Raw genomic sequence first — 25711 nt, 5'->3', positions numbered from 1 at the left:
CATTCACACTGTCCTGCAATTGATCTCTAGAACTTTTTCATCTTGAAAAACTAAAACTTTGTATCCATTAAGCAATAACTCCACATTTCTCCCCTTCTCAGTCCCTAGCAAGCACCATTCTACCTCCCGTCTCTATGAATGTGACTAATCTAGAAATCTCACATAAGTGGAATCAGGCAGTATTTGTCTTTTTGTCATTCGCTCACTTCACTTAGCATAAATGTCTTCCAGGTTCATCTATGTTGTAGTATGTGCAAGAATTTCCTTCCTTTTTAAGGCTAAATTATATTCAACTGTATGGATAGACAACATTTATTTATCCATTTATCCGCCACTGACCACTTGGGTTGTTTCCACCTTTTGACTATTTGAATGATGCTGTGAACATGGGTGTACTGATATCTCCTTGTTTCCAATTCTTTTGGATATACACCCAGAAGTGGAATTGGTGGATGGCATGGTAGTTTCATATTTACATTTCTGAGGAACTGCCATACTGTTTAACACAGCTAATGCACTATTTTACATTCCCACCAGCAATGCACAAAGGTTCTCCATATCCTCATCAGCACTTGTTATTTTCATGTTCCCTATAATTTTGAAAAGAATCTGTACTTTGAAATTGTTGGGTGCAAGGTTATATCTATATATGCTCATTCTGTTGAGCTGTCTGTCTTGTTCAAATCCATGTTCTTATAGATGTTTCCTCTACTTGATTAATCATTCACTGAGAGGTACCATGTACCATGATGAACAATTGATTGCTCCTTGTAGTTTTTTTCTAGTATATATTTTTTCATGCTTTGCCTTTAAATCTTTTGAATTCCTATATTTTAACTGTGTCTCTTATAAACCTTGAGTCAGTGATCTCTGTTTTTACCTGGAGAGTTTATTCCATTTGGATTCGTTATACTGCCTTAAGTGCTCTCTGTTTTTTCCACTTTTGTTTCTTCTCAGACTCATTTTTTTGGCCTTGTTTTGGACAAAGAAAAGTTCTTATCCTCTTTTTCTTATTCAGTTTTCCTACTAGTTTGGAAGTTATGCATTATGTGATTGTTGTAATGGTTACCATAGCTATTAAACTTTTAACACTGGTATTTTAAAAAATCTAAGACTAATCAATTTCTTTAGCTTTCTTAAAATAATACAAGGAAAATCCTAATTTATATGCTATATTGTCTAGTGTTTTATTTGTAACCTGTTTTTTTTTTAAACTCATGATTTAAACATGTTATTGTTATTTAAGAAGCCAAGGTTTGTCAAAATTTATCTACATATTTATCAGTATCACTCATGATGCCTTCTTGCATCAAATACCTTCCTTCTGGGATACTTTTCCTTCTTTCTAAAGTTGATCCTTTAGAATTTGCTTTGAGGAACACAGGATGCAGCAAGCAGAATTGTCTGGAAATAACCCGAGGACCTAAGGGTTGCCTGGGAAATAAGTCAGTTAAAACTACCCCTGGCCCTACCCAGCCTGCCTTCTTTCCGTAGGATGGAGTGATGGAAGCCCGACATCCCAGGGGGCCCAGGTGTGGGGCAGCTGGCTTTCCCAGACAGCGACTGGAAACAGCTGGCACCCCAAGTCCCAGCTGCCTGCTGCCAAGCCGAGTCATTCCCCAGCTGACAAGTTGCTTCCTATTTGCCTTAGAAGGGGAGCAGCAGGATTGGCGCTTCTCTCCTGGAAGGTGAGCCTGTCTCTGCGTGTGAGAACAAGGGGAGGATTGGGGTGGAAGGTCCCCCACTTTCGTGTCTCCTGCTGCCACTTGCCCTGTAAGCTCCTTGGTAAAGCTTATTCCTTAACCCTTACCTGTGTTTTGTCGGGGAAATCGTCTAAGTTCTGCTCCACGGCAAGTGATGACCACCAAGGGACCCACCTTTTTGGCAGTGCCTTTTAGTGGTAAACTCTTTGTCTTGTCTATTTTTTCATCACTCAGGAAAGGTCATTTTATTGGGTGTAGAATTATAGGGTAACAATTGTTTTCTTTAAGCACATCGAAGATGTCTTTCTAGTGTACTCCGGCATCCTTTGCTGGTGTTGAGAAGTCAGCTTCAGTTAACATTTGTTTCATATGTGATCTCTCTTTTCTCTCTGGCTGCTTTTAAAGTCTCTTTTCCCTTGGTGAAAACCAAGGGAACCGTGATGTGTTTAGGTGTGCATTTCTGTCAATACACTTGCTAGGGATTCACTAAGACACCTGGATTTCCAACTCTGGAAACATCTCATTGCTGTCTCTTTTAACATTGTTCCCTCCTTTCTCTGTTGACTCCTTTCTTGAACTCAGTAGATTCTCAGTAAACCTTCCTACTCCGGCCTCCATGTCTTCACTCCTCGTCCTTAACTTCCGATCTCTGTCTCTTATGAGTAAGGACACGAAGGGCAGGGAGAGAAAAGGGAAATAAGTAACTTACTGGCGCAAAGGGGACACTTGCTTTCCCTGTGCAAGTTCACCCCGCATTCATCAGTCATGCAGTCAGTCCGGGGCCTCGGCTCCAGGCCCCCATCCAAAGGCAGGAAACTACAAAGCACCCGGTCAGGAGTCATTTTGCTTGTGATGTTGATTATGTAAAAAATGAGCAGTCGCCTACAAATAAAGTTTAGTAATGCCATACTGGCATAACTGTTATATGCCGTAAAAATCAAAGGGCAACTTAAGATAAAAACACAGCAATTTGGGGGGGAGGCCCAGCTCTCACACAAATGTTCCAGTTGACAAGAAGAATCACTGGAAAAGAGTTTGAAGTTGTGACTTTCCATACAACAGTGAAAATAGGATTCCATTTTCAAAAATGTCCTTTTCACACCATTAAGAAATGCCAGTGCACAGAAGGGCTCTTGGCTGAGGGAAGTGACAAGTGTCGAGTTTAAAGACAGAAAAAGCCCAGCCCCTTTGGTTTTCTAAGAGCAACTCAGAATTCCTCTGTGGAAAACCAGAGAGAGGCGAGTTCCCAGAGAGACAAAGGGCAGCAGCCTGGAGATTTCCCCTCTGCACGGCACGGCCTTCTCTGGGGCTGTTGTCACCAGCCTTCTCCGGGTCCCCTGTCTTTGTAAAAAGTGCTCAAAGCTGGGACTTAAACTAAACAGATTTCCTATAGGAAACACACACACACACAATCGCACTCTGCTAACATTGCTTTTATGGACATTTCCCCGAGAAATATTTCTCTCTGGAAAAATAAATTCACAGGATGTAATTAAAACCATTATGTGTGTATGTTGGCCTGGGCCCTTCTTAAGTGCTTCACCAAATGGGCCACCAAATAAAGAAATGAAGGCCGGCTTTGTTCACGTCTATTAACAATGATATTTATTAATTGTAACACAGGGCTTTCTTCTGTTACTTTATGGTTTCAGAAATAGCCTTTCAGGTTGGCCCTTGTCCCAGGCAGCCCTGGGTTCTGCCCCCAGGGTGACCTCTGCAGGGAAAACCGGGGAGGACCGCACAGTGGCAACTGAATAAGGCCACAGGCTCATTCCACTGATGTTCCCATTTCTGAAAAGAAAGTGTTACCAAAACAAAGTTTTTTTTGGGGGGGGGGGAAGGGACTGGGTCTCACTGTGTTGCCCAGGCTGGTCTCCACCTCCTGGGTTCCTGGGATCCTCTCCCCCCAGCCTCCCAAGTAGCTGGGATTCCCGGAGCCACCGCACCCGGCTCCGCAATGCGCTTTTAGAGCAGTTACATCTCCTTACCTACGGGGCTCCCAGCCCCACGCCCTCCTGCACGGCACGGCCCTCCCCTCAGGGGCGACTCATAACTCCGGTGTCTTTACTGGGTGTATGAGCGTCTGGGGCTGCCGAAACAAATCACCACACACTGGGCAGCTTAAAACAACAGAAATGTATCCTCTCGCAGTTTGGAGACCAGAAGTCTGCGATCAAGGTGTCGGCAGGGCCGCGCTCCCTCTGGGGGCTCTCGGGAAGGGTCCTTCCTGCCTCCTCCAGCTTCTGGGGGCCCCAGACGTCCCTTGGCTCCACCTCTGCCTCTGTCTTCACACAGCCTCCTTCTCAAATCCTCCCTTTGCCTTCCTCTTGTAAAGACACCTGTCATTGAATTAGGGCCTGCCCTGAGTCTGGGGTGTGCGCGTCCGGGACCCGTAACTCAATTACATCTGCAAAGACCCTCTTTCCAAATAGGGGCCCCTTCACAGATTCCAGAGGTTGGGCCAGGACTTCTCTGTCTTGGGGGCCACAATCAGCCCACTCCACTGGTCTGCAGTTCCGTGGGACAGTGTCCAGCTTTGCTTGTCCCTGTACTCTGGGCCCAGTGCTTGGATGGGTAGTTTATCAATTCCGGCCAATGAATGACTTTCTCTGTTGGTTCAGCAACAAGTCCTGGACAACTTCCTGTGAGAGAATCAAAATATCCTTCTGAGCGGAGGCAGCTTTCCGGGAACCCAAGTGTCTGCCAGGAGAGATAGGACGGCTCCTCGCAGCTGTAAGTCGGCGAGAAGAGATAAATGCGGAGGGAGGGCCCAGAGCGGGCAGGGGAGCCGATGGCCGATGGCCGGGCCCAGCTGCTGGGAGCTGGAGGAGCAGGTCCCGGGCAGGGGTGTGGGGAGCGTGCTGGCCCTGCAGGGTCAGTTCCAGGTGGAGCTGGGAGCTGGAGGAGGGAGGGAGGTCGCGGCTGTCCTTGGAAAAGGCCTGGACGCCCAGCTCAGGAGCATATAGGGGTGTGTCCAGGGGATCGTGAAGGAGTTTGTGAGCCCGAGTGATGGAGACCACATTTTGTATCTGGCAAAATTAACCCGGTGCTGAGGGGGGAACGGTGGGGCCAGCTCAGAGACTCCGTGCTGCTGTGGGAAGAGAGGCAGGGGGCAGTCCCAAGGGTGGAACAGGGTCTCCACTTACCCTGGATTTAAAGTTGGCAGTTCTGTGTTCTGGATCCCCCTCAGTCCTGGGCAAAGTGGGCCCTTGGTCACCCTGGGGTGGGGGAGTCCCTCTTTAAGAATCTCCTGCCTCTGCTGACTCCTGCTCCCAGGGAGTCTTCCCCCACGTCTGGGGCAGAGATTTCCTTACCCCCGAGTCCTGCTCATGGCGACCAGGGCACAGTGGGTGCCTTCCACAGGCGCTGGGTGAGGAGAAGAGCAGGCCAGGGCGGAGGGCTCGCTGTGGCCTCCCGATGGCCATGGAGTCTTCAGTCACACCAGGGAGACAGCAGAATGCCTGTGGGACATTTCGAGAGGGCACCCACTTGGCAGGGCTCCCAGGGCAGCCTAGTGGGTTATGGGTCCAGGGTCTACACTGTCCTCAGTAGTCTCTGGCTGCTGGGCTACCTGGTTGTCCCCTGGGTCCCCCAATGCCAGGCTACGCCACATCCAGGTGGTGGCCGACCTGGCTGTGGGAGGGGGGGTTATACAGAGCTTCCAGGGCTACAGTGACACCCTGGCCTTCCTACCCCGCGTTCCTGCCCAGCCCGGGGCTCAGCCCCTGCTGGGACACTGCCTCTGGCTCTCAGCCATGCTCCTCTCCTAGCTGGGCAGAGAAGGAAGCTGGCCTCCGTTTGGGACGGAGCTGGTCGGGGCAGGAGAGGGCACTGTCCTCTGCTCAGCAAAGCCAGGCTGGCACTGATACCTACTTTGTTCTGAGGCTCTCTCTGCACTGGGAAGCGTGTGACACTTTGTATGGAACTTGTGTCTTTACAAAACCTGCAAGGTGCGAATTATCGTCCCCATTTTACAGGGACGGAACTGATGCTTGGAGGAGTCCCCTTGTTCTGCTGACTCAGCCAGAAGTGGATCTGCCTCCCTTCCCTGGGGCAGACCCCCTGCCTCTCTGCGCGGGCTCTGAGTCTTGGGCTGGGCAGGGTCTGCAGAGCAATGGCAAAGCCCAGAGTCTCGGCAATCTGCCCTCGCCTCATGGCCTCCCCTGCTGAACCTGAAGGAAGGGGTGCAGGTGGCAAAGGAGAGCCTTCAAAAGACGAGAGAGCGCTGAGGCCTCCTGGAGGAGGTGTCCCAGACACAGGCCCACGGGCCCAGGACCAGGAGGTCCCTAGTGCTAGTCCTGCCTGGAACTTGGAGTTGGAGCTGTGGGGCGGAGCTGGCAGCAGGGCAGGCTCACCCAAGCCCTGGCAGGGTCCTCACCGGAGCGCAGCTGCAGGGCTCAGGCTTCTACCCCCCACATGCCTGCCATGTTTCCAGAGGGGACCCTGGCTCCCCGCACTGAGGGAAGGTCGAGGGACCAGGGGCTCCATAATCATAGAGTCCTGGCCCCTTCCCAGACCTCCTGAACCAGAAAGCCTATTGTTGGGCATTTTTGTTATAAAAATTGTGCTATACAAGCACCTGTGTAGCTAAATCTCTCATACATCTGATTATTTCCTTTGAATAAATGCCTCAAAGAGAAATTCCTGATTAAGGGTTGTGAACATTTTACGCTTTAGATAGATTGCCCAGTTACCCCCCAGAAAGACTGGGCTAGACTCCAAGGAGGGGTCATTTGGGGACACTGGATTTTTTTGGGGGGGGACGTGAGGTAGTGAGGGAGGGCTGGGCCACCAGATGGCAACCAGAGGTGATGGGCGATTTTATGGTGGGAAGAAGTGCTGGAGCCACTGGGACCTGGAAGGGGACAGAGGCAGCTCCCCACTTTGCCTGAGGTGGCTCTGGACCTGTGTCTGTCAGGCTGGGACGGCGCTGGCACTTTCCTGTTGGTTGTAGATGACATGACCCAAGTTAATCCTGTCTCCAGCACTGACTGACTGTCCCTTTGTTTGTGGGTCTTAAGGGCTCAAAGGACCTGGAGGAAGGAGGACCCTGGAGAGGTCAGGCCTGAGGGAGAGACAGGTTGTGGGGCCAGACGGTCCCGGGTGTGAGTCCTGGCCTGGCCACCTGCAGGCTGTGTGGTCTCGGGCGTGGCGCTGGGCCTCCCCCACCTCAGAGTCCTGAGAAATGAGGGTGACGGTGTTGGCAGAGTGTGGGGCAGCGAGAAAGTGTCCTTCCCCTGCCAGTACTGCTGCTCTGAGGACACACTCTCCTCAAGGAGAGACAGGACCCCAGAGTCCGGTGAGGTAGAGTCGCAGGCACGGGAGTGAGGCTCTGTGCAGGCCATCTAATGCCTTGTCAGGCTGCTGACAATCAGTGACATTCACTTTGGGCCCACTAGGACCAGGAAAGGCGGTGCAGCGGCCGTGGCTCTGAAGCCTGGCTGCCTGTTAGAACTACCTGGGAGCTGTGGACAACCCTGATGCTCAGGCCATACCCCAGAGCCACTGCATCAGAATCTCTCTTTTTTTTTTACATTTTTTAAAAATTGTGGTAAAATATACAAAATATATAATTTACCATTTTAACCCTTTTAAGTGTACAGTTCAGTACACTTAAATAAATTCACAATTCACATTGTTGTGCAACCCATCTCCAAAACTTTTTCATCTTCTCCAAATGAAACTCCGTCCCCATTAAATAACTCTCCTTTCCCCTCTTCCAGCCCCTGGCAACCACCACTCCACTCTGTCTCTATGAATTTGACTACTCTAGGGACCTCACAGAAGTGGAATCAGACAGTACTGTTGTCTTTTTGTGACTGGCTTATCATTCAGCATAATGTCCTCAGAGTTCATCCATGTGCAGCACGCAGCAGCATTTCCTTCCTTCCTAAGGCTGAATACTATTCCATCGTATGGATGTACGGCATTTTGTTTGTCCATTCATCTATCCGTGGACACTTGGGTCGTTTTCAGGCTTCAGTGGTGTGAAGCTCCAGGAGTTCCCGCTGTGCCGCCATGGCGGACAGCCAGTGGGCTGGGCACACCCTGGCTCTTGCATCATTGGCATCACCCGTCCCTCGTGCCAGTGGTGCTCTCTGCGGTTATCAAGCCCAAGCACCCCCTGTGCTCTCTGTTATCAAGCCCAAGCACTACCGCAAGGAACGTCCTACTCCCTCCCCCACCAAAAAACACCGCGCAGGGCCTGCCAGGTCTGCACCCAGGTGGTCTCACCCAGCCTCAGCATGGGCATCTGAGGGGCTGCTCCTGTTAATTGCCGGTCCCCACGTGCGTGGCTTCCCTACTCCAATCTGGTGTGTTGTAACACAAGGACGAGCCAGTAAGTCACACGCACAGTTGTGGGCTTGGGCCTCCCAGCTTCTCAAGGTCCTGCTGTATCTTGTACTCCACCTCTAGAACCCGAGGGTCCTCTTCATTCTCTCACGTAGTCCTGTCTGAAGCCTTCTCTAGCTCAGGAGCCCAGGGAATCCACGCCTAAGAACCAAGATGGACACGTGTGGTTTTGACAATGGTGCCATATATGAAATTCGGGGAGTGCAGGAAAGGTTACACGTTTGGTCACTTCATTTATTCAACACACTTTGAGTCCGGCACTGGGCTGTAATCAGATACAGGCGTGACTCGTGGTCTCACCGACGGAATTTTGGGGTGCATTCCCCAGTACCACGGGGTGCTGCGACACCAGCCCGCGGTGGGCCTTCGGTAGCACCCGCTGCGAGGAACAGGTGCAACGGCCCGGTCCGGCCCGCACCTTCGCCCCTACCCTCCGGGCAGGGCTGGGCGGCGGGCACCGCGCACCAGACTCCCTCCAGCCCGGCCCGATTCCAGCCCGGCCCGATTCCAGCCCGAGTGGCCCATGCGGCACACGCCCGGGAAAGCCACGCCCCCTCGCGGGGGGAGGGGCCAACCCACCAGGACTCCCGGGACGGGCGCGTTAGGCTCCGCCCCAGGTGCACCGTTTCCCCTTCTGCTTCATACACACAGCAGCGCGGCGCCCGCAGGCAGCGGCTGTCCCCGAACCCCGCCAGACGCAGGCGGCGTCCGCCCTCAGGCCGGGCGCCGAGGCCGGAAGCGGAGGCCCAGCGCACCGGAAGCCAGTGAAGGGGCGCGCGCCGCCGGAAGCCCGCCCCCGACGCGGCCCCTGCCCTCGGCGCCGGAAGTGGTGGGCGGTGGGCTGCGGCTGGCCGAGGGCCGCAGCACCCATGGCGGAGGGCGGCGGCCCCGACGGGCGGGTCGGTTTGGGGTTCGCAGGTAACGTGCGCGCGGCCGCTGGGCCGCGGGGCGTGTGGGGACAGCGGGAGCTGGCTCGGCGGCCCTGACGAGGGACCGGGCAGCTGCGCCCGGGCCGAGGCCCCGCGTCCTCGCCTCGGGCTGCCCAGGCCCACGGGGCCACCAGGGGCTCGGCCCGCCGCCGGGGTCGCGTCGGGGCGGCCAGCTATGCGGGGCGACCCCGCCACGGGCGCGTCCACTCCTCCTCGGCCTGCGTGAACTGCCTGGTGTTAGATTTTCTTTCCCGTGGAACTTGCATTGTAACTGCCTTCGCGTTAGCTGATGCAGATTGGATATGACTCCAACTGTAAACAGAGGACGCGGGTCAGCTCTGAGCGCAGCCATCAGGAAAGCCCCCCGGAGGTCAGCCCTCGGGAGGGCAGGGCCGTTTCCCCATTCCACCCCTCACTGCATGTCTGGGGTGGTACAGCGGGGCAGCCCCTCACCCCCCACAGACAAGGGGACAGCGGTGACGCCGTCCTCAGCGAGCTTGTCAGTGACACAGCATGTCCAGGGGCCCTTGGCCCACCAGCAGAGAGCAGCTAGGAAGGCTCACACCCACCACCCAAAATAGCTATCTCGCTCAGGGCCTACACCTGGAAATACTCCTGCCATGCATCTGTGAATTGGCAGGGAAAGTGTCGGGTCCCGTTGTGGGATTCCCTCCTTGCCCAATTTTTGAGCTTGCTGGTTTGCCATTGCCTTCCTGGGCTCTTTACTTTACATGCTCATCGGTGTTTTTGGAGAGATTCCTCTCCAGAGATTTTATTACTCCTTCTTAGTGATAAATTGAGACGTTTATTACTCTCTTAAGTGTGCAAAACCTCTCAAAAGATTGACTTGGAGACTGGTGCAAGTAGCCTTTTCATCCATCCATCCCTCCCTCTCGCCTCCCGCCTCCCTCCATTTGTGCATTCAACAATTTATTGAGGACCTACTGTTGGCTGGACCCAGCTGAGGATACCACAGTGACCAGAACAAGACAGACAAAGCACCTAAGACCCTGGGCCTTGGTTGACATTGACATTGACTTCAGGGACAGCCAGGACCTTAGGGTCTGGCATGTCATGTCATGGGAGAGCGAGAGATGGAATGAGAGGTGTTCAGTTGGAAGAGGACTGATAGCTACTTCTCAGTACAGAGAGGAAGAAACGCTGGCTTTCCCCTATGCACATGGCTCCTTTTTATGTCTATGTGCGGTGCTGTTTTGTTATTCAGTGTGCATCAGGTCTAGGGTGGAGGGGCAACAGATACTCAGTTAATGCTTAAGTTCTATCTTGGGGAATTGTGTTGTCATTGGAGTTGCTGGTTAGCAAAACAAACTTGAAGTTGCCTTTGAATCTGGAGCTGGCGAAGATTCTGGGGCTGCACTGAGCTGGGCCAGGGGAAGGTTGTGCAGAGGCAGTGGGGTGGGTGCTGGGGGTGGAGGAGGACTCAGCAAAAGTCCCACAGTTCCCACGCACCTGTCAGTTACTGCCCTACACCTCAAGCTGTCCATTCCACTCCTACTTTGAATGTTTTCATCCTATTGTAGTGGCAACTGTTGTATAATTACAGTGGAGGATGATGACTGAAGGAGGACCGGCGTGGTGGCTTAAAGGGCTGTTCCCAGGCTGGATACATCTGCCTGTTGATCTGCCGCAGGTCTAGGTGTGAGATGAGCTTGAGGGACCCATGTGTTTGTGGACCTTGTCCAGCCCACACAGCCTGTGGCTAGTCTGACCTCTGCCAATGAACTGTCATATCCTAGAGGGCAAGGACACTTACTCAATCGCTCCTGTTGTACTGTGGTCTAGACATGTGTACAGGAAATACTCAAAAGAGATTTGATTTGAATATAAAAAGCAACTTCAGTGTCTGGAAAGATCCTACTCATGGAGGGGTGTGCTTTATAACTGTGTGCTTGGTCTCGTGCCAGGACAGCAGGGCAGGGCAGGGGCTTGAATCCAAGTAGTCTGAGTTCATGCTCCTTATTTACACAACTATCTGTGTAATTATTTTTATAAAATTTTTAATCTACTGGAGTTTATTTCAGGTTATGGTGTGAGCTAAAGAACTCAGTTATTTCCAAATGGGTCTCTAATTGTACAAATGCCATTTGTTGAGTGCTCTTTTCCATCCTCAGTGATGTTGATCCCCATTTATCACATACAGACGTACCTTGAAGGTATTGCAAATTCCGTTCCAGACCACTGCAGTAAATGAATATTGCAATAAAGTGAGTCACATGATTTTTTGGTTTCCCAGTGCATATAAAAGTTATATTTACACTATACTGCAGTCTATTAAGTATACAATAATAGCATTATGTCTAAAAAATGTATATACCCTATTTTAAAAATACTTTACTGCTAGAAAATGCTAACAGTCATCTGAGCCTTCAGTGAGTTGTTTGGCAGGTGGAGGGTCTCGCCTCCATGTTAATGGCTGCTGACTGATCAGGGTGGTGTTTACTGAAGGTTGGATTGGCTGTGGCAATTTCTTAAGACAGTAGTGAAGTTTGCTGCACTGATTGACTCTTCCTTTAATGAAAGATTTCTCTGTAGCGTGGAATGCTGTTTGGTAGCTACCCACAGTAGAACTTCTTTCAAAATAGGAGTCAGTCCCTTCAAATCCTGCCACTGCTTTGTCAACTAAGTTTATGTGATTCTCCAAATCCATTGTTGTCATTTCAACAATGTTCATAGCGTCTTCACCAGGAGTAGATTCCATCTCAAGAAACCACTTTCTTTGCTCATCCATAAGAAGCAACTCTTCATCCATGCAAGTTTTATCATGAGATTGTAGCAATTCAGTCACATCTTCAGTCTCCACCTCTTTTTTTGTTTATTTTTTATTTTTTTGTAGAGACAGGGTCTCTCTCTGTTGCCCAGGCTGGTCATGAACTCCTGAGCTCAAGTGATCCTCCTGCCTTGGCCTCCTAAAGTGCTGGGATTACAGGTGTGAGCCACCGCGCCTGGCCAGGCTCCACTTACAATCCTAGTTCTCTTGGGATCCGCTGCATATGTGGTTCCTTCCTCCACTCAAGTTTTGAACCCCTCAGTCATCAATGAGGGTTGGAATAAAAAATCAGCTTCTTTCAAACTCCTGTTTATGTTGGTATTTTGACCTCCCGTGAATCATGAATGTTCTCATTGGCATCTACAATGGTAAATCTTTTCTAGAAGATTTTCTGTTTACTTTGCCCAGATTCATTGCAAGAATCGCAATGTGTGGCAGCGATAGCCTTAAAATATATTTCTTAAGTAATAATAAGACTTGAAAGTCAAAATTACTTATTGATCCACGGGCTGAAGAATGGATGTTGTTTCTGCATATTAGGCATGAAAACATTGATCTTGTACGTTCATCAGAGTTCCTGGGTAATCAGGTGCATTGTCAATGAGCGGTAATATTTTGAAAGGAATCTTTTTTTCTGAGCAGTAGGTCTCAACATTAGACTTAGATTATTCAGTAACCCATGCTGTAAACAGATGTGCTGTCATCCAGGCTTTGTTTTTCCATTTATAGAGCACAGGCAGAAGGATTTTCAGAATGGTAAATGAGCATTGGCTTCAACTTAAAGTCGCCAAGAGCATTAGCCCCTAACAAAAGAGTCAGTGTGTCCTTTGAAGCTTCAAAGCCAGGCATTGACTTCTCCTTTCTAACTATGAAAGTCCTAGATGGCATCTTTTCCCGATAGGAGACCTTTGTCTACATTGAAAATCTCTTGTCCCACTTGTTATCTCGGTCCCTTCTCTTCTGAGCCCTTCTCTAGGTATTATTCCCTTTCTCTTGCATCTTTACTGTCTTCCTTTCTACTGACTCAATTCTCTCTTAATAAAAAATCTGTTTATCAATCAATGATCTTAGCTAGATCTTCTGGATAACCTGCGGCAGCCTCTCCGTCAGCACTTGCTGCTTCACCTTGTGCTTTATGTTACAGAGACAGCTTCTTTCCTTAAACCTCATGAACCAGCCTCTGCTAGCTCCAGACTTTTCTTCTGCAGCTTCCTCATCTCTCTCAGCCTTCACAGAATTGAAGAGAGTTAGGGCCTTGCTCTGGATTAGGCTTTGGCTTAAGGCAGTGTTGTGGCTTGGTTGGTCTTCTATCCAGATCACTAAAACTTTTTGCATATCAGCAATAAGGCTGTTTTGCTTTTTTAGCATTTGTGTGTTTTCTGGAGTAGCACTTTTAATTTCCATCAAGATCTTTTTATTCACAACTTAGTTGTTCGGTGTAATAGGCTTAGTTGTCAGCCTGTCAGGGCTTTGATATGCCTTTCTTACTAAGCTTAATCATTTCTAGCTTTTTTTTTTTTTTTTTTTTGAGACAGTCTCGCTCTGTTGCCCCTGGTAGAGTGCATTGGTGTCATCTGTCATTGTAGCTCACTGTGACCTCAAACTCCTGGGCTCCAGCAATCCTACTGCCTTAGCCTCCTGAGTAGCTGACACTATAGGTGCGCACCACTACCACCCAGCTAATTTTTCTACTTTCTGTAGAGACGGGAGTCTCACTATGTTGCTCAGGCTGATCTCAAACTCTGGCCTCAAGCGATCCTCCCTCCTCGACCTCCCAAAGTGCTAGGATTACAAGTTTGAGCTACTGTACACATCCACAATTTGCTAATATTTTGTTTAGGATCTTGGCTTCTTCTGTATTCATTCATTCATTTATTTGTTTTTGAGACAGGGTCTTGTTCTGTCATCTGGGCTAGAGTACAGTGGTGTCATCGTAGCTCACTGCAACCTTAGACTCCTGGGCTCAAGTGATCCTCCTTTGGCTTCTGTATTCTTAAATTAGGTTTAGCTTATAGTCTGCCATCCCCATCAGCTGTTTAAAAATTGTCAGGGTTGGTGTCAGGAATGTACTTGTTTCATAAGGGAAATGTTCTCCCATTTTCTGTGATGTATTTCTTAGGACTTTGAAAGTACCCCGGTGGCTCGGAGAGGAAGTGCTCGTGCAGATGGCTCCCCCTTTTGGTTGGCCTTGGCCAGGTCTCCCCCAGCTGACAGGAACCCCCTCTCTCCAGTGCAGGTCGTAATCTGAAGGAGTGGCTGCGGGAGCAGTTTTGTGACCATCCGCTGGAGCACTGTGAGGACACGAGGCTCCACGATGCAGCCTACGTGGGGGACCTGCAGACTCTCAGGAGCCTGTTGCAAGAGGAGAGCTACCGGAGGTGAGCGTCACTGCCCGGCTGGGGCAGGTCCTGGGCCCCTGTGGGTCTGCGCGAAGCTGAGGCCACAGTCTGCAGACGAAGACCCTGATGCTGGGAGGAATGTGTTCCAGTTTTCAAGGACGGGAGCCAAGTGGAGATGGAGGAAACATGGTCAGAGTTGTAGGAGATGTCCCAATAGTGTGGGTGGGGAGAGCTGAGTTCAGGTCCAGTTCTGTCATTGACCTTTGTGTTTTCTGTTGCTATTATTTCTTTGGTGATGAGATCTTGGCACATTCTTCTACTTTCTTGGCCAGTCAGAGCGATGCACAGCTGAAGGAGGAATCCTGAGGGCTGGTTTGAGGAGATGCCTCCCGCCCAGTGCTCTGCATCCCCAAGCTTTGCTCGGGGTTACACAGGGAGCGTGCGGTGAACTGGCCTTCGGTTGCTGACTGGATGGGTCGGGGGTCCCGGTAGTTGCAGTCTGATTGTCACATTCATTGAGAGCTGAGTCTGGACAGTTTCCCTCCGCTGCTGTTGGCCAAGAGTGTGGCCCCCATGCCACCTTAGTGACGCATTCAGCCTGTCATTCGTGCTGTGTCAGAGATGGGGGAACCGTAGTGGTCACGGTAAGGATGCTGAGGCCCAGAGAGAGGCCCACTCTTAGGTCGTCACAGGTGGTAACTTGGGAAGAGGGGCCTGGGGACCCTGGGCGGACTCTCAGGTAAGTGTGCTGTTTGTCCTGCACTGCCTCCTGGGCAGGCCCTCCCTCCTGTGTAGAAGAAAGCGCTCTGGACCACGGGGCAGCACATCTGAGAACAGAGATCTTAGTTCTACTGCTGATCATTCTGCCTGTGCCTCGAGTTCCCTCCTCCCGAGAACGGGGCTCCTAATGCCGCCCCGCCGTGCACGGGTCTAGCAGGGTAGAGATGGAAAGCGTTTCAGAAAGCAGCACGCAAGCGGGGGCACTGCTAACCAGAGGGATGACTGTTTGAGGGACTGCCCTCCTCAGGGAGACGGTTCCATGTGTCAGTATGAGCGGGTCCAGAGCAGCCTGTCCCTTTCCCGGGCTGCCTCTCACAAGCTCCCCTGTGTTCCTTCTGCAGCCGCATCAATGAGAAGTCTGTCTGGTGCTGTGGCTGGCTCCCCTGCACGCCTCTGCGAATCGCAGCCACTGCAGGCCACGGGAGCTGTGTGGACTTCCTTATTCGGAAGGGGGCCGAGGTGGATCTGGTGGATGTGAAGGGACAGACCGCCCTGTATGTGGCTGTGGTGAACGGGCACCTGGAGAGCGCCCAGATCCTTCTCGAAGCCGGCGCTGACCCCAACGGAAGCCGACACCATCGCAGCACCCCGGTCTACCATGCCTCTCGCGTGGGCAGGGCGGACATCCTGCAGGCCCTCATCAGGTCAGTGCCGCGGCGCCACGGCCTCCTCTCTTCTTCTCTGCGTTTGCTTTTTTCCTCTCTTGAAAGTGAGTTTTTAGGGGCTTTGTCTATTTTGCTAGCTTTTTAAAGGAATGACTTCTTGGCCTTATCAGTTCTTTTATTTTTCTGCTTATTCGTTTATATCTATTTTTATCTTTGTTTTCCATTTTTCTTAATTTTTTGAGTTGAATGCTTATTCATTGTTTTCTTGATTAATAATGTACAATTTCAAGGTAATGAAAGGTAAATTAATAAATTTACCTTTTACTGTAGGTTTGGCAATGTCCTCTAAGCCTTTTCCTTATTTTTTAAACAGCTGTAATTGAAGTTGATTTCCTTTGTTCTTAGAGTTATGGAGGAGAAAATTTTAATAACATTTTTTATGAACTTCTAATTTTATTTTATTGTGCTCAGATAGCATGAACCATATAGTTTCCATTTTGGAGATTCTTTGAGTTTTTTAAGTTATTGTTTATTAACGTCAAACTACATCATTTGGATGCTTGAAACAAAGTACGTGACCGTGGGTGTTTTATTTGCATGTACTACAATATGTTAACCTAAATTATTTTATTCAGAGTCCTTCTCTCTCTATTTTTTTCTTTTTTTTACATTTTTGCCATTGATCTACCGAAAATTTAGAGAGAAGTTGTGTAATGTTTGGTTTTGATCTCAGTTTAAGTAGTTTGTGTGCTCACGTGGAACTATTTGTCTGGGATTCTTTGGTTGCTATAGCCAATGTTAAGATCTATTTCTTTCATCTTTCTGTTTCTCAGCTATTTCCTTTATTTGATATCTTTTGTTCCATGATTTGTGTTTTCTTTGCTTTCCCCTTCCACTATTTTGGAAGGCTTATGTCTTATTTTAATATACTAATGGTTACCTTTATGTCTTCTGTTTGAAGTAGATTGTTTTCATTTTTCATGTTCCAGTGACTTCTTTCTACCAAAGGAAGTTGGCAGTTCTACGTATCGCCATTTCCTGTTTCAAACGCTTTTCTCCGTCCCTGCTCTGGAGTCCAGATTGCTGTGTGTTGGGCGGGTGCAGTTTAGGTGGCTGGTTGTCAGTGAAATTTTTCAGTATTGAGAGGGATTGGGTAAGGGTTCTGTGGTTCCCAGCTTCAGGGGGGTTCTGAAGAGCTGGGACCTTGGCATTCCTTTTGCCCAGCACAGCACGTGGTTTTTAAATTAAATACTGAGAATATCTTTATCCCATTGAAAGGTTTTATGTGATAAATAACTATACAGTTGGCCTTTTGGAAGATAAATGAGAGTGATAAGGTTGTGACATTAGAGCAGTGGTCCCCAGCCTTTTTGGCACCAGGGACCGGTTTCATGGAAGACAATTTTTTCACGGATCTGGGGGTGGGGGTGGGGGGCGTGGAGTTCAGGCAGTGATGCCGGTGATGGCTTGAGCACTCACCCACCACGCACCTCCTGCTGTGTGGCCTGGTTCCTCAGTTTCATGGAAGACAGTTTTTTCACAGATGGAGGAGTTGGTGGGTGGGGAGGGGAGGCAGAGCTCAGGCGGCCTGGTTTCTACCAGGCCACAGACCAGTACTGGTCCCTGGCCCAGGGGTTGGGGACTGCAGTATTAGAGGATGAAAAAGCTGTGAGGCTTTTTTCCTCTTTTTAAGGATTTCTAGCATGATAAATTAAAACACCTCAGTCTCATCTCTTTGCATCTTGGAGAATGTAAGTCATTAGTTTGGAAATGTTTTTGAGTAGGATCAATCAATGAAATTTGTCTTAGTTCCAGAAATCCCTTTGGACATTTCAGTCAATTCATGATGCACAACTGCTTTGAGTTACCTGCAGGCTTGACTGAGAAACACGGACAGATGCCCTTCTTGAGAAAACATTACTAGGACATCCTATTCCCTCACTGGAGCACAGGACATTACTTTTATAATGAGGTACCAAGAACACAGTCTACTAAAAAGTTTCTGTGTTCCAAATAATTGACTTTTGGAAAATCTGAGTGATATGTTTAAGCTGCTGAACAGATAATACCTGAAAGTAATTTGAACTTCGCTCCTGCCTTCCCTATGACATTTCCCTCATAGGCAGGGTTCTCGTCTTTCACTGTTGTGATTTTCTGTCCCTCTGTAAGTAACCTCCATTTTGTTACTTGTAAATTCCCTTACTATATGTTGCTCATGTTTTAGAAAAAAGGTAAGGTGTGGTATTTCTGTATGTGCAAAAGTTATACTTGTTTGTTGAGTTGTCCCAGTGGTTCCTTGCCAGTGATATTAAAAGCAATAGAGGAATTTGGAAAATATTCAGGATTAAAATTAACTGGATCTTATCCAGTATATTTTTATGAGGGCTACCTTTCCCATAGCTCAGCTAATTCCAGATTGTCATATTGCCCAAAATTACAAATGGAACATGGAAGCCATGTACCTAAGAATAAGGAGAAAAAAATACCACTGCTTGAAATCTTGCTTTCCTTTTCTTAATTGGTAGAGTGTATGAAATGAAATACCAGTTTCTGGTTAGTATCATACGTGTTTCAGAATGTTTCTCCGGTCACTCCTAGACTGTCTTGGAGAATGGGTGCTGTTTGCATTTATACTGGAAACTTCACTGTCATGACAGCATGTTGGTGTGTGTGCCTGTCCTCAGGCCTTTGCTGCCTAAAGACAGCAGCTTCGGTTCCAGGGGAAAATTTCTTTGGCTACTCAGAGAGGTGCTGAAGAGGCCGTCACACAGCGCGATTGCTGGCTGTGACTGCTGGCCAGCCATTTGTATGAAGGCGTGGAAAACCATGCTCTCTGTCTTCCCTGGACCCCTGTCTGTCCGGTCCTCTTACCATTGCTTCCTACCTATTGCCATTTCCTATTTCGAATGAAATACTTAGGCGATGACAGAACTTGTGAGACATTGCAGGACCATCTGGGGCCAATGAAAGCTCAAGAGAACAGGTGCTGTCTAATGTTTACTGAAATTAGAGGGAGGTAACGATCTCAGGCAGGAGTCTCATGAAGTGAGGCTGTGTTCTCCTTACCTCTTTTTGTTCCATTGCTGATATTCACTTTGTTCTTTTGGTTAAGGTGTCACTTGCCAGTTTCCCTAATGTAAAGTTATTATTTTCCCTCTGAAAGTAGTGAGTATATTGTGGAAAGGTACTTTGCAACCATGTGTATGTCCTATTCCTCATCTCAAATTTTTAATTTGGTCATTTATTTGTTTATGTTAGTATAGACTCATGGTTTCTTACATTATCCAATGAATTATACTCCATTATTATTGTTACTTATTTTAATGCTCAAATGATCTCAGATTGGGCTACTGGTAGCTGCTTCAGACCATCTCTGTGTCCATTTGACATGTCCCCATCATTCTTTGAGCAGTTCTTTACTTTCTCATATAACAAGATATTCTAGGCTCATCTTGTATGTTGACGTGTCTCAGTCCTAGCGTAAGTCATTTCTCTAAGGAGTCCTGGTTTCTTTTAGTGAAGAATGGTATGTAGAAACCACGATCTGGACGCTACGAGCGCTTATTGCTTTTGGGTTGTCAGTGTTTTCAGACCCTTACTGGATCAAGCTAAGGTTATACATGCATACCATATTTCTGTTTCTATGTATACATTGACAGGCGTTCACCTGGATACCCCTAATTCGTCTAACACCACAAGGTTCATCTGAGTTTTTTCCCTTTCTGCATTTACTGTTCTCCTTTCACAGTAAGGAACCTGGTTCCCCTTGTCTTCACCATATTTACTTGTGTTAGGTTCCCCCCTCCCCCCCGCCGCCCGCCACCACAGAACCAGTCTTGTTTTGCTGTTCCGTTCCCGCACTTGCCCCTTACCCATGCCAAGTGGCCATCCTTGGCAGGCACCTCCTCACTTTTCCAGGACTCTGACCCTCTGAGCCAGGCTGTCCTCCCTGCTATAGTTGGCTGACCCCTGTTTAAAGTAAAAATGAGTGGGAGTTTGCACCTGGCCGGGGGAACTCTAAATGTGTGATAGAAAGTGATATATTCTGGCATCTCTGAGTGCAGTGACATGGGCAGTGAAGCTCTGCCTGTAGAGTTGTTTAGAGATTCTCTCTGGTGGAGAGTGAAGCTTCTAAGGCAGGTGGCTCCTGCGCCTGCCCTGTGTGGGATCTGTTTCCTCACATCTGGCTGTCAATGGGGGTCGGGAGGGGTCAGCCCTAGGGATCACCTCACTGTGCGTGTGCCTGCCTGTTGCAAAGAGCTGTGTGAAGCTGCCCTGCTGGTGACAGTGCTTGCTGTCCCAGGTCCTTCTAAGTGGATCTGATGCTGGGAGGTGTCAGTGCTGTTAGTAACTGTGTGAGTCTGGATGCTGAATGTGCCTGAAAAGAGCCGTCCTTGCAGGCAGTGCGTGACCGCACCAGCTCGGTGTGCAGTTGGTTCATTGTTTCTTTTTGTTTTTAATTTTTAGGGATTCCTTTTTACTTAATTTTGTTGTACAACATAAAATATCTATACAGTTTGTATAAAGCAGGGTATATTATCCTTCATCCTATTCTCTCGCTCCCCATAAATAACCATTGTAAAAGTTCTGTGGTTTATCCTTCCATTGTTAAAAATAAGCAAATGCATATATGTGTCTGGGTGTTTGTGCACACACACACACACACTCAACACTGTGCAACCTCCTTCCCTCAGATAAACAGCAGCTTACTGCACACTGTCGTCACCTTGCTTTTCTCACTGACTAGTGTGCTCCGGAGGATGTTCCAGAGCAGTAGATAGTGACTCTTCTCATCTCTCATCTCTTTTCATAGCTGCTCAGTGCGGCTTCGTACAGATGAACCGTAGTTCACGCAGCCGGTCCCCCTGTGATGGACATGTGGCATGTGGATGGTTTCCCGTTTTCAGCTATTATGGGTAGTGCTTTAATGAGTTGCCTTGTATGTACGTCTTTTCATAGTTTTGCAAATGTATTTGGGGAATAGATCCTAAGAATTGTGATTGATGAGTCAATGGGTAAATATATGTGTAATTTTGCTAGCAGTTGCTGAATTCCCCTCCACAGGGGTTGCTCTATTTTGCATTGCCCCAGTAATGAACGAGACTTCCTGTTTCTTTACAACCTGGACAAAAAACTTTTGGATTTTTCCCAATGTCATAGGTGAGAAGTGGTATCTCAAGGTAGGTTTTTTTTTTTTGTTTGTTTTTTAAAGAGACAGGGTCTTGCTCTTTGCCCAGGCTGGAGTGCAGTGGCCCGATCATAGCTCACTGCAGCCTTGATCTCTTGGGCTTAAGCAATCTTCCTGCCTCAGCCTCCCGAGTAGCTGGGACTATACGCATGCACCACCACACCCAGCTGATTTTTAAATTTTTTGTAGAGACAGAGTCTTGCTACATTGCCCACGCTAGTCTTGAGTCCTGGCCTCAGGTGATCCTCCTGCCTTGCTCAGCCTCCCAAAGTGCTGGGACTACAGGCAGGCGTGAGCCACTGCACCTGGCCTTAGTGTAGTAAGTGTTGTAATTTGCGTTACTTTTGTTGTGAGTGAGGCTGAGCATCTTTTCATATGGTTAAAAGCCATTCCCACAACTGCCCTCTTCAGCTCATTTTTCTATAGGACTGTTGATCTTTTTCCTTTAGAATCTCTTTATATGTTAAGGATATTAACCCGTTGTAACATTTTCCTCAGTGTTTCCTTTATTGTTTTACTTTGCTTATGTTATTATTTTCGCCATGTGAAAGTTTTTTTAGGCTGGGCGCGGTGGCTCACGCCTGTAATCCTAGCACTCTGGGAGGCCGAGGTGGGCGGATCGGTTGAGCTCAGGAGTTTGAGACCAGCCTGAGCAAGAGCGAGACTCTGTCTCTACTAAAAATAGAAAGAAATTATCTGGCCAACTAAAATATATATAGAAAAAATTAGCCGGGCATGGTGGCGCATGCCTGTAGTCCCAGCTACTCGGGAGGCTGAGACAGGAGGATCCCTTGAGCTCAGGAGTTTGAGGTTGCTGTGAGCTAGGCTGATGCCACGGCACTCACTCTAGTCTGGGCAACAGAGTGAGACTCTGTCTCAAAAAAAAAAAAAAAAAAGAAAGTTTTTTTAAAAAGATTTTTCATGTTAAAAACATTTTATTTCTGTATTTTGTGTTATAGTTAGGCACATTTTACTTAGAAGTTTTCTCCTACTTTATGGTTTCATGTTTTACATTTTAAATTTAGATCGATTTGGAATTTATTCTGGTGTATGCTGTGATGAATGGATTTGATTTTCCCTCTTTCCATATGGATATTCAGTTATCCCAAAAACACTTGTTAAAAGTCCAGCCCCCGCCCGCCGCCCCCCCCCCCCCCATTTATTTGAGATGCTGCCTTCACTGTATACTAAATTTTTGTATGTGGTTTGGTTTAAGTGGTCAATTTTCCCTAAGTTTATTTTATAAATGAAAATTCCAGTCCTAGAATGAAATAATTTGATTACAAATATAGATACATAAAAACAGTGTCCCTGAAGCCACGTTAGTTGATTATAAAGTTCATTTAGAAGATCAAACAAGATGAAAAAGCAAAGCTTTAATGGGGGGCAGGTAGCCCTTCTATAAGTATTTTATAAAATAAATGGTGTTTTGATCTATTAAAAAACTTAATGGAAAATTGACATCTTAAAGATATTGGGTCTTCTTATCCAAAACTTTGGTATGACTTTTCATTCTTTTAGGTCTACTTTTGTGACTTTCATTAGTATTTTATCATTTTCCTTATGCAAATATTAGACATTAATTGTTAACCTATGCTTAGATATGTCATTTTTAAATGTATTTTGCTATCATAAATGTGGTCTTCTCTTCCATCTTATCTTTGAACTTGTATGTATGAAGACTATTGATTTTATGACTGCTACTTTAATAAATTCTCTCATTGCTAGTTAGTTGTTTTCCTATATTGCTTATTTAGGGCTTTGTAGACATATAATTGTATCCTCTGAAAATAGGGAATGTTTCGCCTCTTCCTTGCTAATCTTACTCATTTAATTGCTTTCTCTTGCATAGTCACCCCGGCTGATACCTTCAGCTCCCGTGTTAAACAGGAGGCTGGAAAGTGGGAGTCTGTGCCTCTAGCATTTCCCCACTTAGTGCGGTGCTGATTTCTGGGTTGAGAGAATATATTTTATCATGTTAAGGAAAAGCCATCACTTCCTATTTTATTGAGTATATCTAAATATACATTACTGTTGAGTTTTGTTATATGCCTTTTTTTTTTTTTTTTTTGCTTCTGAAGAGATAATCAGGGGATTTTCCCCTTAGTTCCATTATATAGTGGGTTCTGCTCATGCAGTTTCTAATATTGGAACTACCCTTGCAGTAACTCCCATGAGGTCATGGTATATTGCTCTCTCAATATACTTTAGGATTCTCTTCGCCAATATTTTATTGATGATTTTTAAATTGATACTCATAAGTGAAATTAGTTGGTAGTTTTTCTCTATGGTGTGGTCTTTGTTAGGTTTTGGGATTATTATTGTGCCAATTTCATCAGATGAATTTGGAAGTTTTCCTTTTTTTTTTTTTTTGCACTGAAATAGTGTAAATAGCTTTAGGATTTTTGGACCTTTAAAAGTTTGAAGGCTTCCCTTAGGAATTTTTTTTGCGTAAGTGGATTCCAAATTTTTCCTGCTACTTTGTCTTGCTGGAAATGATGAAGCTATTTGTGGTCTGTGGAGTCCCCAGTAGCTCCCGGCGTCACTGAACTGAGGCCCTCCTGAGGGTGGCTGTGGAATCTTTGTGCACTGTGGTTAGTCCGCTGCAGGTCTGACTTCCGCTCTCTCTCCGCAGGTACGGTGCTGACGTTGATGTCAACCACCACCTGACTCCTGATGTCCAGCCCCCTTTCTCCCGGCGCCTCACCTCCCTCGTCGTCTGTCCCTTGTATATCAGCGCGGCCTACCACAACCTCCAGTGCTTCCGGCTGCTCCTTCAGGCTGGGGCAAACCCCGACTTCAACTGCAATGGTCCTGTCAACACGCAGGGGTTCTACAGGGGCTCCCCCGGGTGTGTCATGGATGCCGTCCTGCGCCATGGCTGTGAGGCAGCCTTCGTGAGCCTGCTGGTAGACTTTGGAGCCAACCTGAACCTGGTGAAGTGGGAATCACTGGGCCCAGAGTCAAGAGGCAGAAGGAAGGTGGACCCGGAGGCCTTGCAGGTCTTTAAAGAGGCCAGAAGTAAGTGGTCTGGGTTCAGCTCTGACTTGTCTGTTTGAGTGGATTGAATGAATCAAGATGTAGTAATTAAAAAAAACAACAACCTCTAAGCATTTGGCCAGAATCTTCAGTTAGGACTGGTGATTTTCCAGAATGGTTATTGAGATTGATCTTCTTTTAAAATTCCTAGACACCAAGGGTTGTTACCAGGAAATCTGTAAAAGTGCCTGTATGTTCTCAGAGTTCCTAGAATTATATTCTCTTTATCCTTTTGCTCTGCTTTGTGACCCAAATTCTTAGAGACAGTGACTTCTTTCGTACATGGTTTATAAATGAGGCCTTAACACAAGTAAGTCGCAGGCCCATTTTCTAGGATTCCTCACCTCCCTTTAAGTTCCACTTAAATACCATTATTTTGGATTCTGTGATGTCTAATTTTGGTTACAGTGAAGTCCATAGTTTTCTTATTTATGAAGAAAGATTTTTGTTAAGGATTAATAAATCGATAGTGTGAGAGTTTGGAATTGATCTGTGGTTTGGTCTTGTGATCAGAGGCTGTCTCTGGGATTCAGAGATTGACCTTGTGCATCCTCTGTGACCTCCCGCCCACACATTCCCCTCCCAATCTGGGTCTCGAGGGCATCCACAGAACTTTAATTACTGGATTTCCCTAAATAGTTCATTAAAACATGCTCTTGTTTAGCATTCTTAAAAATAGTTGGCTAACGGTCAATTGGGAACCAAACTGATAGAAAAAGCAGCTTATGTTCATGACTGTGTCACTTGTCACCCTCCTCACTGAGGCAGAGACTTGGTTAGGCTTTTTTTAACCTGGAGCAAAATCGTCGGCCTGTCCCTGCCACCTGCTGCTCGGCCCGCATTCCCCAGGCTCCCTTGCAGTGTAGGGATTGACCAAGAGAAGAGGCTGACAGAGGGGGGATTGGTTGCTCACACCTGTCGGGGCCTTTACTGGTCAACTCTTATTTCCTTGTCTGGGCATTAAACATAGTTGAGGGAGGAGACACTGTCCCAGTGAGCTGACGCCCCAGGTGAACGAGGCTGAGAAGGTTTTGCTCATCCTCGGATGGAAGGAAGAGAGAACAAGACCCTCCTCACTGTAAAATTGGGAGGTTGGCAGTGAGCATTAGTGTATTCTGGCTCTTAGTCATAACCAGCCTTCAGTCTTCTGGGTTAGGGTAGGAACTAACCTTCTCCCTCTGTCTCCTTCTTTCTCCTTGCGGCTCCCAGGGATTCCCAGGTCCTTGCTGAGTCTGTGCCGTGTGGCTGTGAGAAGAGCTCTTGGCAAACACCGCCTTCATCTGATTCCCTCGCTGCCTCTGCCAGACCCCATAAAGAAGTTTCTGCTTTATGAGTAGAGTTCAAGTGCAGTGTTGATGACAGTGAGGGAGAAGGTGATCTGCAGTGAAAACAGACGCCGATTCTTGCACCCTGTGCACCATATCCTGTGTGGCCGACTGCGTCCCGGCCGGCTGTCGGTAAAGATGAAATGGGCTTGTTCTCATGGACTGTGATTTCATCTCAGGTGCCGGGGCCTTCAACACCCCTTGGGTCATCGTCAGTCAAGAGGCTCTTACGAAACTTAATTTTGTTCTTCCTAAATATCTCTGTTCTGAATTTTCACAGTCGCATCGTGATGAAGTGGGCTGTGAAATGTGTGCAGGTATAGGCTGAGGTAGGAGGCCTGCTAATAGTCCCTGTAGGGAAGACTCCTAGCACTTTCCAAAACTGTACTTCTATTTATTTTTCTACTTCTCAATTTAATTGTTCAATTAAAGCCTTCTAAAATGTAAATGAACAGGGAGTTTTGGTAAGCAAAGTAGAGAACAGAAATGCAGTTCATGAATTTGCTAGTTTGTTTTCCCTGCTCCTGGGGTTCAGTAGCACATGCACTGGTCACACACACCTTTTCTCGCCACTTCAGTGTTCGCGCTCTCCGATGGAGCTGTCCCATGAGCTGTCCTCATTCAGGGATGGTGTCCTGGCCGCACAGATTGTTACCCCAAA

General features: G+C 47.6%; 1 protein-coding gene across 2 annotated transcripts; it reads left to right on the top strand.

The window, feature by feature from the left end:
• The first annotated feature begins 8896 nt into the window (after window positions 1-8896).
• Window positions 8897-25486, top strand: ASB1 (ankyrin repeat and SOCS box containing 1). 2 transcript variants are annotated; one of them, XM_069465556.1, is made up of 5 exons: window positions 8897-8975; window positions 14011-14152; window positions 15235-15537; window positions 23322-23707; window positions 24935-25486. In XM_069465556.1, the coding sequence occupies exons 1-5, from the start codon at window positions 8927-8929 to the stop codon at window positions 25060-25062; spliced, it is 1008 nt and encodes a 335-aa protein (XP_069321657.1). In that variant the 5' UTR covers window positions 8897-8926; the 3' UTR covers window positions 25063-25486. The 2 variants fall into 2 exon arrangements, with proteins under 2 accessions (XP_069321657.1, XP_069321668.1); XM_069465567.1 differs by lacking the exon at window positions 15235-15537.
• Window positions 25487-25711: the final 225 nt, after the last annotated feature.

This window comes from Eulemur rufifrons, chromosome 1 (genome assembly GCF_041146395.1).
Source record: "Eulemur rufifrons isolate Redbay chromosome 1, OSU_ERuf_1, whole genome shotgun sequence".
NCBI lineage: Eukaryota > Metazoa > Chordata > Mammalia > Primates > Lemuridae > Eulemur > Eulemur rufifrons.
This window is presented reverse-complemented; position numbering and strand designations above follow the sequence as displayed.